The following is a 14,862-nucleotide window of genomic DNA, read 5'->3' as shown; positions in this document are numbered from 1 at the left end:
ATGTGACAGGGCTTGTATTATACAGACTGTGACTCGTGACAGGGCGTGTGTTATACAGACTGTGACATGTGACAGGGTCTGTATTACACAGACTGTGATGGATGACAGGGTGTGTGTTATACAGACTTTGACATGTGACAGGGCTTGTATTACACAGACTGTGACATGTGACAGGGCGTGTGTTATACAGACTGTGACATGTGACAGAACTTGTATTACACAGACTGTGATGGGTGACAGGTTGTGTGTTATACAGACTGTGATGCGTGACAGGGTGTGTTTTATACAGACTGTGACATGTTTCAGGGCTTGTATTACACAGAATGTGATGCGTGACAGGGCTTGTATTACACACACTGTGATGGGTGACAGGGTGTGTATTACACAGACTGTGACACGTGACAGGGCGTGTGTTATACAGACTGTGACATGTGACAGGGCTTGTATTACACAGATTGTGATGGGTATCAGGGTGTGTGTTATACAGACTGTGATGGGTGACAGGGTGTGTGTTATACAGACAGTTACTTGTGACAGAGCTTGTATTACACAGACTGTGATTGGTGACACGGCGTGTGTTATACAGACTGTGACATGTGACAAGGCTTGTATTACACAGACTGTGACATGTGGCAGGGCTTGTATTACACAGACTGTGACATGTGACAGGGCTTGTATTACACAGACTGTGACACATGACAGGGCGTGTGTTATACAGACTGTGACATGTGACAGGGCTTGTATTACACAGACTGTGATGGGTGACAGGGCGTGTGTTATACAGACTGTGATGGGTGACAGGGCGTGTGTTATACTGACTGTGACGTGACAGGATCTGTATTACACAGACTGTGATGGATGACAGGGTGTGTGTTATACAGACTGTGATGGGTGACAGGGTGTGTGTTTTACAGACTGTGACATGTGTCAGGGCTTGTATTACACAGAATGTGATGGGTGACAGGGCTTGTATTACAAACACTGTAATGGGTGACAGGGTGTGTATTACACAGACTGTGACATGTGACAGGGCAAGTGTTATACAGACTGCTACATGTGACAGGGCTTGTATTACACAGACTGTGACATGTGACAGGGCATGTGTTATACAAACTGTGACATGTGACAGGGCCTGTATTACACAGACTGTGATGGTGACAGGGCCTGTATTACACAGACTGTGATGGTGACAGGACGTGTGTATTACAGACTGTGATGGGTTACAGGGCATCTGTTATACAGACTGTGATGGGTGACAGTACCTGTATTACACAGACTGTGATGGGTGACAGGGTGTGTGTTATATAGACTGTGACATGTGACAGGGCTTGTATTACACAGACTGTGATGAGTAACAGGGCGTGTGTTATACAGACTGTTACTTGTGACAGAGCTTGTATTACACAGACTGTGATGGGTGACAGGGCATGTGTTATACAGACTGTGATTGGTGACACGGCGTGTGTTATACAGACTGTGACATGTGACAGGGCTTGTATTACACAGACTGTGACATGTGACAGGGCGTGTGTTATACAGACTGTGTCATGTGACAGGATCTGTTTTACACAGACTGTGATGGGTGACAGGGCGTGTGTTATACAGACTGTGATGGTTGACAGGGTGTGTGTTATACAGACTGTGATGGGTGACAGGGTGTGTGTTATACAGACAGTTACTTGTGACAGGGCTTGTATTACACAGACTGTGATTGGTGACACGGCGTGTGTTATACAGACTGTGACATGTGACAAGGCTTGTATTACACAGACTGTGACATGCGACAGGGCGTGTGTTATACAGACTGTCACATGTGACAGGATCTGTATTACACAGACTGACACATGTGACAGGGCTTGTATTACACAGACTGTGACATATGATAGGGCTTGTATTACACAGATTGTGATAGGTGACAGGGTGTGTGTTATACAGACTGTGATGGGTGACAGGGTGTGTGTTTTACAGACTGTGACATGTGTCAGGGCTTGTATTACACAGAATGTGATGGGTGACAGGGCTTGTATTACAAACACTGTGATGGGTGACAGGGTGTGTATTACACAGACTGTGACATGTGACAGGGCGTGTGTTATACAGACTGCTACATGTGACAGGGCTTGTATTACACAGACTGTGACATGTGACAGGGTGTGTGTTATACAAACTGTGACATGTGACAGGGCCTGTATTACACAGACTGTGATGGTGACAGGGCGTGTGTATTACAGACTGTGATGGGTTACAGGGCATCTGTTATACAGACTGTGATGGGTGACAGTACCTGTATTACACAGACTGTGATTGGTGACAGGGCGTGTGTTATATAGACTGTGACATGTGACAGGGCTTGTATTACACAGACTGTGATGAGTAACAGGGCGTGTGTTATACAGACTGTTACTTGTGACAGAGCTTGTATTACACAGACTGTGATGGGTGACAGGGCATGTGTTATGCAGACTGTGATTGGTGACACGGCGTGTGTTATACAGACTGTCACATGTGACAGGGCTTGTATTACACAGACTGTGACATGTGACAGGGCGTGTGTTATACAGTCTGTGACATGTGACAGGATCTGTATTACACAGACTGTGACATGTGACAGGGCTTGTATTACACAGACTGTGACTCGTGACAGGGCGTGTGTTAGACAGACTGTGACATGTGACAGGGTCTGTATTACACAGACTGTGATGGATGACAGGGTGTGTGTTATACAGACTTTGACATGTGACAGGGCTTGTATTACACAGACTGTGACATGTGACAGGGCGTGTGTTATACAGACTGTGACATGTGACAGGACTTGTATTACACAGACTGTGATGGGTGACAGGTTGTGTGTTATACAGACTGTGATGCGTGACAGGGTGTGTTTTATACAGACTGTGACATATTTCAGGGCTTGTATTACACAGAATGTGATGGGTGACAGGGCTTGTATTACACACACTGTGATGGGTGACAGGGTGTGTATTACACAGACTGTGACATGTGACAGGGCGTGTGTTATACAGACTGTGACATGTGACAGGGCTTGTATTACACAGACTGTGATGGGTATCAGGGTGTGTGTTATACAGACTGTGATGGGTGACAGGGTGTGTGTTATACAGACAGTTACTTGTGACAGAGCTTGTATTACACAGACTGTGATTGGTGACACGGCGTGTGTTATACAGACTGTGACATGTGACAAGGCTTGTATTACACAGACTGTGACATGTGACAGGGCTTGTATTACACAGACTGTGACATGTGACAGGGCTTGTATTACACAGACTGTGACACATGACAGGGCGTGTGTTATACAGACTGTGACATGTGACAGGCCTTGTATTACACAGACTGTGATGGGTGACAGGGCGTGTGTTATACAGACTGTGATGGGTGACAGGGCGTGTGTTATACTGACTGTGACATGTGACAGGATCTGTATTACACAGACTGTGATGGATGACAGGGTGTGTGTTATACAGACTGTGATGGGTGACAGGGTGTGTGTTTTACAGACTGTGACATGTGTCAGGGCTTGTATTACACAGAATGTGATGGGTGACAGGGCTTGTATTACAAACACTGTGATGGGTGACAGGGTGTGTATTACACAGACTGTGACATGTGACAGGGCAAGTGTTATACAGACTGCTACATGTGACAGGGCTCGTATTACACAGACTGTGACATGTGACAGGGCATGTGTTATACAAACTGTGACATGTGACAGGGCCTGTATTACACAGACTGTGATGGTGACAGGGCGTGTGTATTACAGACTGTGATGGGTTACAGGGCATCTGTTATACAGGCTGTGATGGGTGACAGTACCTGTATTACACAGACTGTGATGGGTGACAGGGTGTGTGTTATATAGACTGTGACATGTGACAGGGCTTTTATTACACAGACTGTGATGAGTAACAAGGCGTGTGTTATACAGACTGTTACTTGTGACAGAGCTTGTATTACACAGACTGTGATGGGTGACAGGGCATGTGTTATACAGACTGTGACATGTGACAGGGCTTGTATTACACAGACTGTGACATGTGACAGGGCGTGTGTTATACAGACTGTGTCATGTGACAGGATCTGTTTTACACAGACTGTGATGGGTGACAGGGCGTGTGTTATACAGACTGTGACATGTGACAGGGCTTGTATTACACAGACTGTGACACATGACAGGGCATGTGTTATACAGACTGTGACATGTGACAGGGCTTGTATTACACAGACTGTGATGGGTGACAGGGCGTGTGTTACACAGACTGTGATGGTTGACAGGGTGTGTGTTATACAGACTGTGCCATGTGACAGGGCTTGTATTACACAGACTGTGATGGGTTACAGGGCTTGTATTACACACACTGATGGGTGACAGGGTGTGTGTTATACAGACTGTGACATGTGACAGGGCCTGTGTTACACAGACTGTGTCATGTGACAGGGCGTGTGTTATACAGACTGTGACATGTGACAGGGCTTTAGTCATACTGACTGTGTGGGTGACAGTACCTGTATTACACAAACTGTGATGGGTGACAGGGCGTGTGTTATACAGACTGTGATGGGTGACAAGGCGTGTGTTATACAGACTGTCATGAGTGACAGGGCATGTGTTATACAGTCTGTGACTAATTCCAGGGCCTGTGTTACACAGACTCTAACGAGTGACAGGGCCTATGTGACACAGACTGTGACGAGTGACAGGGCCTGTGTTACACAGACTGTGATGAGTGACAGGGCCTGTATTGCACAGTGACGTGTGACAGGGTCTGTGTTACACAGACTGTGATGAGTGACAGGGCCTGTGTTACACAGACTGTGACGTGTGACAGGGCCTGTGTTACACAGACTGTGATGAGTGACATGGCCTTTGTTATACAGACTGTGACGAGTGACAGGGCCTGTGTTACACAGTCTGTGATGAGTGACCGGGCCTTTGTTGTACAGACTGTGACGAGTGACAGGGCCTGTGTTACACAGACTGTGACAAGTGACAGGGCCTGTGTTACACAGACTGTGATGAGTGACAGGGCCTGTGTTACACAGACTGTGACGAGTGACAGGCCCTGTGTTACACAGACTGTGAGCAGTGACAGGGCCTGTGTTACACAGACTGTGACAAGTGACAGGCCCTGTGTTACACAGACTGTGACGAGTGACAGGGCCTGTGTTACACAGACTGTGACGAGTGACAGGCCCTGTGTTACACAGACTGTGATGAGTGACAGGGCATGTGTTATACAGACTGTGACTAGTGACAGGGCCTTTGTTATACAGATTGTGACGAGTGACAGGGCCTGTGTTACACAGACTGTGACGAGTGACAGGTTCTGTGTTACACAGATTGTGATGAGTGACAGGGCCTGTGTTACACAGACTGTGAGCAGTGACAGGGCCTGTGTTACACAGACTGTGACGAGTGACAGGTTCTGTGTGACACAGACTGTGACAAATGACTGGGCCTGTGTTACACTGACTGTGAGCAGTGACAGGGCCTGTATTACACAGACTGTGATGAGTGACAGGTTCTGTGTTACACAGACTGTCATGAGTGACGGGGCCTGTGTTACACAGACTGTGACGAATGACAGGGCCTGTGTTACACAGACTGTGACGTGTGACAGGGCCTGTGTTACACGGACTGTGAGCAGTGACAGGGCCTGTGTTACACAGACTGTGACGAATGACAGGGCCTGTGTTACACAGACTGTGACGTGTGACAGGGCCTGTGTTACACGAACTGTGAGCAGTGACAGGGCCTGTGTTACACAGACTGTGACGAATGACAGGGCCTGTTTTACACAGACTGTGAGCAGTGACAGGGCCTGTATTACACAGACTGTGATGAGTGACAGGTTCTGTGTTACACAGACTGTCATGAGTGACAGGGCCTGTGTTACACAGACTGTGACGAATGACAGGGCCTGTGTTACACAGACTGTGACGTGTGACAGGGCCTGTGTTACACGGACTGTGAGCAGTGACAGGGAGTGCATTACCCAGACTTTTTTTTTGTTTCTCGGATGTGGACCAGCATTTGTTGCTCATCCTTAGTTGAGCTGCCTTCTTGAACTCCTTCAGTAGGTGTAGTGTTTATCGTAGTAGGTGTTTGATAGAACTAAATTGTGCCCAAATTACATATTTGATGGGGAATGAGTTAACACTTTTCAGGGAAACAAGATGGAGTGTGTATTTCAACTGTGTGTAGAGTCGATTATGCAGTTGTAGATGGTGATATCTGTGTTACATGGACCATTGGAATAATGGTGGTAATACATGTGGAAGCTGAATTGCTGGCAATTGGTATTTCTGATTCCTCACTAGGATCTAGAGGAAGAAGAAACCATAACTGGAGATGGGAATAACTGGGAAGCATCTCTGGAGAAACTGCCACCACTATGCAAAATAACAAAAACTGAATCGCAGGTTATTGTATCTCCCAGGTAAGGAAATACGAACCGAGCAAGGGACAAACATTATTCTGTCAACCAAACACCAGCCCTTTAGGATAGAACCTCATTTCACCAGCACACTTTCTGCATCCAGCCCCATATATCACCATGGCACCTCACCCCCAGCACACTCAACCCCACCTCAACCCCAGCACACTCAACCCCACCTCACCCCCAGCACACTCAACCCCACCTCACCCCCAGCACACTCAACCCCACCTCAACCCCAGCACACTCAACCCCACCTCGTCCCCAGCACACTCAACCCCACCTCGTCCCCAGCACACTCAACCCCACCTCACCCCCAGCACACTCAACCCCACCTCGTCCCCAACACACTCAACCCCACCTCACCCTCAGCACACTCAACCCCACCTCAACCCCAGCACACTCAACCCCACCTCGTCCCCAGCACACTCAACCCCACCTCACCCTCAGCACACTCAACCCCACCTCGTCCCCAACACACTCAACCCCACCTCACCCTCAGCACACTCAACCCCACCTCACCCCCAGCACACTCAACCCCACCTCACCCCCAGCACACTCAACCCCACCTCACCCTCAGCACACTCAACCCCACCTCACCCTCAACACACTCAACCCCACCTCACCCCCAACACACTCAACCCCACCTTACCCTCAGCACACTCAACCCCACCTCACCCTCAGCACACTCAACCCCACCTCACCCCCAGCACACTCAACCCCACCTCACCCCCAGCACACTCAACCCCACCTCACCCCCAGCACACTCAACCCCACCTCACCCCCAGCACACTCAACCCCACCTCACCCCCAGCACACTCAACCCCACCTCACCCCCAGCACACTCAACCCCACCTCACCCCCAGCACACTCAACCCCACCTCACCCCCAGCACACTCAACCCCACCTCACCCCCAACACACTCAACCCCACTTCGTGGTTGTGTTATTGGCAGGCGGATGGTAAATTCCAAGCTGCCCAAATCCCAGAGGGAAACTTGAAGCAGCTGCCACAACTATTTTTGCAATTTGTACTTATTTCGAGATGCGGGCTTTGAAATCAGTAAAAAGAAGGCCACCAAGTCTTATAGGTTTCTTACAAAACCGAGCTAAACCTTTATTAATAGGAAAAATGATTTCAAATACTTACAAATTACTATGATAACCTCTAAATCCCCAGTCAATCTAACTCCCAGTTACACTTTCATTAAGGCAACAGTAAGACGCAGATTTTAAAAGACCCAGGTAAAGAAACGCAATACCCTGAACAATCCAATTCAAAATGAATTTTCTCAGCTTCAGTTCTTTGTAGGCAACAGCTTGAGGCATAGATGCTGAAGGCGTTTTCACATTTGTTTTAGACCTTAGAATTCCTGCTCTTACACTCAGCCTTCTCTCCTTTATACATATTTTCCCCTTTGAATGCAAATTCGCAGTGTTTCACTATGTCTTTGGGTTTTTATCTCTCTAATAATAAAATCTATCATAGTACCAATTTTACCAGTAATCTTTGGGAAAAAATAAACACACTGTTTCTTGACTAGGTGTAATATTTCACTCCCTCTTTTGAATTCAATCTAGTCTGGCTTATTTAAAAATGCAATTGTTACCTTTACACCTCACATCCTAAAACATCCCCCATGTTTACCTACTTATTTCAAACCTAGCTTATTTTCTGTTACATCAAAGCCTTCAGACCAGCTGCCTTTAATGCAATTAAGTCACACACACACACACACACACACACACACACACACACTATTACTTTACATTACAATAAATTCCAATAACATTACGAAAATTATTATATCTTCATGGCAGTTAAGATCACCATCAATTGCCTGCTGTAATACAGCTGTTGCCACATACTGCCTCCACTAGCCAAATCACTACCCAGAATAAAATCTACCCCTTCAACAGGTGAATTGGGAATAATTCCCACTGTAACAATTCCATTTACAAAGTGATTTTATTCCATTAATATCCCTTATTAGTACTTTTTGCTTCATAAAACTAGCTGGAACACAAATTGTATCATCTGCCACCATCAATGATTGATCTGCCCCTGTACCTCTCAAAATTTGAATTGGTTTACCTGTTTTGTTGGAGGAGTAAGGGAACACTTCTCCCTTTGACATAAAACATCCAGACCCTCTGTAAACCTGGCTTCCTTCACCCGCAATCAAAGAAGAATTCTCCTGACGATCCTGAACCATCTCCCCCTTTCCTGTATGTTCTGAGGGAAACACGTTTCACCAATACCACTGCTACAATTTTAACAACCATTTCCTTCTCTGATGCAACCTTTACTGAGGACTCCTTAGCTTCTTACTACTGCAATAGGCCTACCATTTAATCTCCAGCAACCTGCCCTTACATGTCCTACCCTGTTACAATGGAAACACTTCAGCTTTTGAATGTCACTTGCCTTCCTTTCTGGCCTGAGGAGAAATTGTATGAGAATTCCCAACTGTCCCCTTCTTCCCTGGCTACTTGCTTTCTTTTGGCCTCCCGAACTTCGATCCTTCTCGGAATTATGGGGGTGATGGAAAAAGGATTTAGATTTATGGACCAGTCCATAATCATCAGCCATCTCCACTACCTGTCTAGCAGTCTTAACCCTCTGGTCTTCAACATGGGTCCTAACTACAAGAGGAAGTAAATCTTTAAATTCTTCCAAGAGAATTATTTCCCTAAGAGCTTCATATGTTGCCTCTACCTTTAATGCAATTTAATCCAACAGTCAAAATTACTTTGCTTTACCCTCTCAAACTCAATATAGGTCTGCCCAACTGTTTTGTTACATTCCGAAATTTCTGCCTATCTGCCTCAGGGACTAACTCATACAGACTCAGAACAGTCATTTTTACTGCATCATAATCCACCAATACCTCTTCTGACACTATTGCATAAACCTCGTGAGCTCTACCTACCAACCTACTGTGTAAGAGCAATGTCCAGATTTCTTTTGACCACTTCATTTGCCTAGCTACCTTATCAAATGAAATACAGAATGCCTGTACATCCCTTCCCTCAAACTTTGGGAGAGTTAGCACAAACTTAAACAGGGTAATTTGATAAGGTGGATTCAAAATTGGCTTAGTTGTAGGAGGCAGAGGGTGATGACAGAAGGATGCTTTAGTGACTGGAAGCCAGTGTCCAGTGGTGTACCACAGGGATCTGTACTGGGTCCCCTATTATTTGTCATTTATATAAAAGAACATAGATAGGATTAGTAAGTTTGCGGGTGACACAAAGATTGGCGGGGTGGTTAACAGTGAGGTTGAGTGTCTTGGGCTACAGGAAGATATAGACAGGATGATCAAATGGGCAGATAAGTGGCAGATGGAATTTAACCCTGAAAAGTGTGAGGTGATACACTTTGGAAGGAGTAATTTGACAAGGAAGTATTCAATGAACGGCACGACACTAGGAAGTTCTGAGGAACAAAGGGACCTTGGCGTGTGTGTCCATAGATCTCTGAAGGTGGAGGGGCATGTTAGTGGGGTGGTGAAAAAGGCATATGGGAGACTTGCCTTTATCAATCGAGGCATAGATTACAAAAGTAGGGAGGTCATGTTGGCGTTGTATAGAACCTTGGTAAGGCCACAGCTGGAGTACAGTGTGCAGTTCTGGTCGCCACATTATAGGAAGGATGTGATTGTACTGGAGGGGGTGCAGAGGAGATTCACCAGGATGTTACCTGGGATGAAACATTTAAGTTATGAAGAGAGGTTGGATTGACTTGGGTTATTTTCATTGGAGCAGAGAAGACTGAGGGGCGACCTGATCGAGGTGTACAAGATTATGAGGGGCATGGACAGGGTGGATAGGGAGCAGCTGTTCCCCTTAGTTGAAGGGTCAGTCATGAGGGGACATAAGTTCAAGGTGAGGGGCAGGAGGTTTAGGGGGGATGTGAGGAAAAGCTTTTTTACCCAGAGGGTGGTGAGGGTCTGGAATGTGCTGCCTGGGAGGGTGGTGGAGGCGGGTTGCCTCACACCCTTTAAAAAGTACCTGGATGAGCACTTGGCACATCATAACATTCAAGGCTATGGGCCAAGTGCTGGTAAATGGGATTAGGTAGGTAGGTCAGGTGTTTCTCACGTGTCGGTGCAGACTGGATGGGCCGAAGGGCCTCTTCTGCACTGTGTGATTCTGTGATTCCCCCACTAGGTTTTAAATTGAAGGTTTTTCCATCATTAGAACTTTCCTCAGCATCTGAGATCTCTTTTTTAACTTCCATCCTTTTAAACTGGTATTCATTTTCTTGTACCTTCTCTCTTTCTTTTGCCATTCTTTCTTTATCCTTCTACCTTACCTGAAATTCCAATCCTAGCTGCCTAAATTATTTCTCTTTCCTTTCCCTTATCTTTTGCCTCTAGCTTTTTCCATTCCAATTCTCTTTTTTTTTCTTTTCCTCCAGTTCAAGTTTCTTTGTTTGTAACTAAAGTCTCACTGCCTCAAGCTGTGACTCACCCCCTGGAGAAAGTGGTCTGTCTGGTATCCCTTCCAGGTTTAAACGCTGTGCTATTAACTCAAATTGGTCTACTTCCCTCACCCCTTTGGGTAATGCGAACTCCAGTTTATCCATCAATTCCATTAGCTTACTCTTAGTTAATTTCTGTAAACCAGTCAGAGTTACATCTTACAACTGTAAAAAAAGGCTCAGCAGCCTCCAAAGCCGTTTTGAATTCCAACCTACATAATATACCTCACAGCAACTCCAATTCCTATGTCCAGTACCTCTTTACCTCCCACATACTTGTTTTATGATCCCACCAATGTTCAAGGATCTCTAATCTCGCCTTAGAATGATAATCCTGGACCAATTATTATTCCGGGTCCAATCACCTGCTGTCCAAGTTTCACATCCCACAAGAGCCCCCACTTTGCTTTGATTCCCAGCTGAGATTACCCCTGGACAGGCCTGATCTCAGGGTGGAACCCAGCTTGATAAACCCTAACTTTAATTTGTTTGTTTAGATACGTGGGGAGTGGCTATTGAACAAAGTCACAAAAGCATAAAACATTTATTAAATAACAGCAGATCAACTATATTACAATACTCCTTCACCCACAACTATATCTTTACAGATATATACAGATTTGTAAGGATAACACAAGTTACAAAAGCTATCTTATACTCTAATGTTCACAGTAAGTACAAAGTCCATGTAAACCAATATTCAGCCTATGGTGAGACACAGCACACCCTGAAACCAAGTGACAGATGCCACCTCAACCAGATGCCATGGAACCTCTCTTCAACTCCCCCCCAGATGCTTGCCCCACCATGAGCCAACTGGTCTCACTGAACTCCGTAGTTCATATGAGGGTTTTCAATCTCCACTCTCCAAGAACTCCCTTTGAATCTTCTCCCAAACTGATGCTTTCTTTCAGATGCCTTCCGTGAAGGCCCAGCTCCAACATTTCAAACCCTCCTTCCGATGTCCCTCTCCCCGGGTCACCACATGCATTCAGGCTTCATTCCATGCACTCTCTCGCATCGACTCAGCCGTCAACAGGACACCATAACACTTCCCATGCCTGTAGCAAAGAGTTACAGACCTTCAGTTGACTCTTTGGACTTTCTGGCCTTTTTCAAGCTGTTCGAGCTTTAAATCTGCTTTCCGCAGCTTTTGCCTTTTTAAGGCTTGGAGTCTTTCTCTCTGCCCCTCACACTTAACTTCACTTAACAGGACCTTTTCCAGGTACTTGCCCTTCCTTTGACTAGAAGGTCTGCTTTGGACTTTCTCCTGTTCCACTCCCCTGGATTTTGGGGTCCTTTCTTTAGTTTGGGACTGGCAATCTGTCCCCTTTGCTCCAGTCTCTCCTGGCAGCTACTTTCAAAACCAACTGAACCCAAATAGCTTCCAAATCAAACTGCTTCTTGTTTCATCTTTTGGTGGGACCTGCCTGTCTACACTTGTGGTTGCCTAACTTCTCTTCCAGTTGTAAAACTCGTTAGGAATGAAGGCTTCCAAATGAACCTAAACTCAGTTTAACAGAAATACAATTCAAACTTAAACATTGAAGCTAAAACTCATTCCTAACACCAATAAATACAAATGTAACTTGCTTAAACAATCTCTGTTTCCTAAAAATTCACACAACCCCACCCCCTCCCCGGGTCACACAACCCCACCCCCTCCCCATTCACACAACCCCACCCCCTCCCCGGGTCTCACAACGCCACCCCCTCCCCGTGTCACACAACCCCACCCCCTCCCCGGGTCACACAACCCCACCCCCTCCCCGGGTCACACAACCCCACCCCCTCCCCGGGTCACACAACCCCACCCCCTCCCCGGGTCACACAACCCCACCCCCTCCCCGGGTCACACAACCCCACCCCCTCCCCGTTCACACAACCCCACCCCCTCCCCATTCACACAACCCCACCCCCTCCCCGGGTCACACAACCCCCCCCCCCCCCCCGGGTCACACAACCCCACCCCCTCCCCGGGTCACACAACCCCACACCCTCCCCGGGTCACCCAACCCCACCCCCTCCCCGGGTCACACAACCCCACCCCCTCCCCGGGTCACACAACCCCACCCCCTCCCCGGGTCACACAACCCCACCCCCTCCCCGGGTCACACAACCCCACCCCCTCCCCATTCACACAACCCCACCCCCTCCCCGGGTCACACAACCCCACCCCCTCCCCGTGTCACACAACCCCACCCCCTCCCCGGGTCACACAACCCCACCCCCTCCCCGGGTCACACAACCCCACCCCCTCCCCGTGTCACACAACCCCACCCCCTCCCCGGGTCACACAACCCCACCCCCTCCCCGGGTCACACAACCCCACCCCCTCCCCGGGTCACACAACCCCACCCCCTCCCCGTTCACACAACCCCACCCCCTCCCCGGGTCACACAACCCCACCCCCTCCCCGGGTCACACAACCCCACCCCCTCCCCATTCACACAACCCCACCCCCCTCCCCGGGTCACACAACCCCACCCCCTCCCCGGGTCACACAACCCCACCCCCTCCCCAGGTCACACAACCCCACCCCCTCCCCGGGTCACCCAACCCCACCCCCTCCCCGGGTCACACAACCCCACCCCCTCCCCGGGTCACACAACCCCACCCCCTCCCCGGGTCACACAACCCCACCCCCTCCCCGGGTCACACAACCCCACCCCCTCCCCATTCACACAACCCCACCCCCTCCCCGGGTCTCACAACGCCACCCCCTCCCCGTGTCACACAACCCCACCCCCTCCCCGGTCACACAACCCCACCCCCTCCCCGGGTCACACAACCCCACCCCCTCCCCGGGTCACACAACCCCACCCCCTCCCCGGGTCACACAACCCCACCCCCTCCCCGGGTCACACAACCCCACCCCCTCCCCGTTCACACAACCCCACCCCCTCCCCATTCACACAACCCCACCCCCTCCCCGGGTCACACAACCCCACCCCCTCCCCGGGTCACACAACCCCACCCCCTCCCCGGGTCACACAACCCCACACCCTCCCCGGGTCACCCAACCCCACCCCCTCCCCGGGTCACACAACCCCACCCCCTCCCCGGGTCACACAACCCCACCCCCTCCCCGGGTCACACAACCCCACCCCCTCCCCGGGTCACACAACCCCACCCCCTCCCCATTCACACAACCCCACCCCCTCCCCCGGGTCACACAACCCCACCCCCTCCCCGTGTCACACAACCCCACCCCCTCCCCGGGTCACACAACCCCACCCCCTCCCCGGGTCACACAACCCCACCCCCTCCCCGTGTCACACAACCCCACCCCCTCCCCGGGTCACACAACCCCACCCCCTCCCCGGGTCACACAACCCCACCCCCTCCCCGGGTCACACAACCCCACCCCCTCCCCGTGTCACACAACCCCACCCCCTCCCCGGGTCACACAACCCCACCCCCTCCCCGGGTCACACAACCCCACCCCCTCCCCGGGTCACACAACCCCACCCCCTCCCCGGGTCACACAACCCCACCCCTTCCCCGGGTCACACAACCCCACCCCCTCCCCGTGTCACACAGCCCCACCCCCTCCCCGGGTCACACAACCCCACCCCCTCCCCGGGTCACACAACCCCACCCCCTCCCCGGGTCACACAACCCCACCCCCTCCCCGTGTCACACAACCCCACCCCCTCCCCGGGTCACACAACCCCACCCCCTCCCCGGGTCACACAACCCCACCCCCTCCCCGGGTCACACAACCCCACCCCCTCCCCGGGTCACACAACCCCACCCCCTCCCCGTTCACACAACCCCACCCCCTCCCCGTTCACACAACCCCACCCCCTCCCCGGGTCACACAACCCCACCCCCTCCCCGGGTCACACAACCCCACCCCCTCCCCGGGTCACACAACCCCACCCCCTCCCCGGGTCACACAACCCCACCCCCTCCCCGT

General features: G+C 49.9%; 1 protein-coding gene across 1 annotated transcript in view; it reads left to right on the top strand.

Annotated features, from left to right (window-relative positions):
• LOC121278340 (phosphofurin acidic cluster sorting protein 1-like) overlaps positions 1–14,862 on the top strand; it is a 765,476-nt gene that overhangs the window by 521,282 nt on the left and 229,332 nt on the right. Inside the window, 1 exon segment of the mRNA XM_041188648.1 lies at positions 6,340–6,458. Within this exon segment, the coding sequence (XP_041044582.1) occupies positions 6,340–6,458 (119 nt within the window).

The sequence above is a fragment of the Carcharodon carcharias genome, chromosome 5 (assembly GCF_017639515.1).
Source record: "Carcharodon carcharias isolate sCarCar2 chromosome 5, sCarCar2.pri, whole genome shotgun sequence".
Lineage (NCBI taxonomy): Eukaryota > Metazoa > Chordata > Chondrichthyes > Lamniformes > Lamnidae > Carcharodon > Carcharodon carcharias.
Note: the sequence above shows the minus strand (reverse complement) of the source record. Positions and strands in the feature narration are given on the sequence as shown.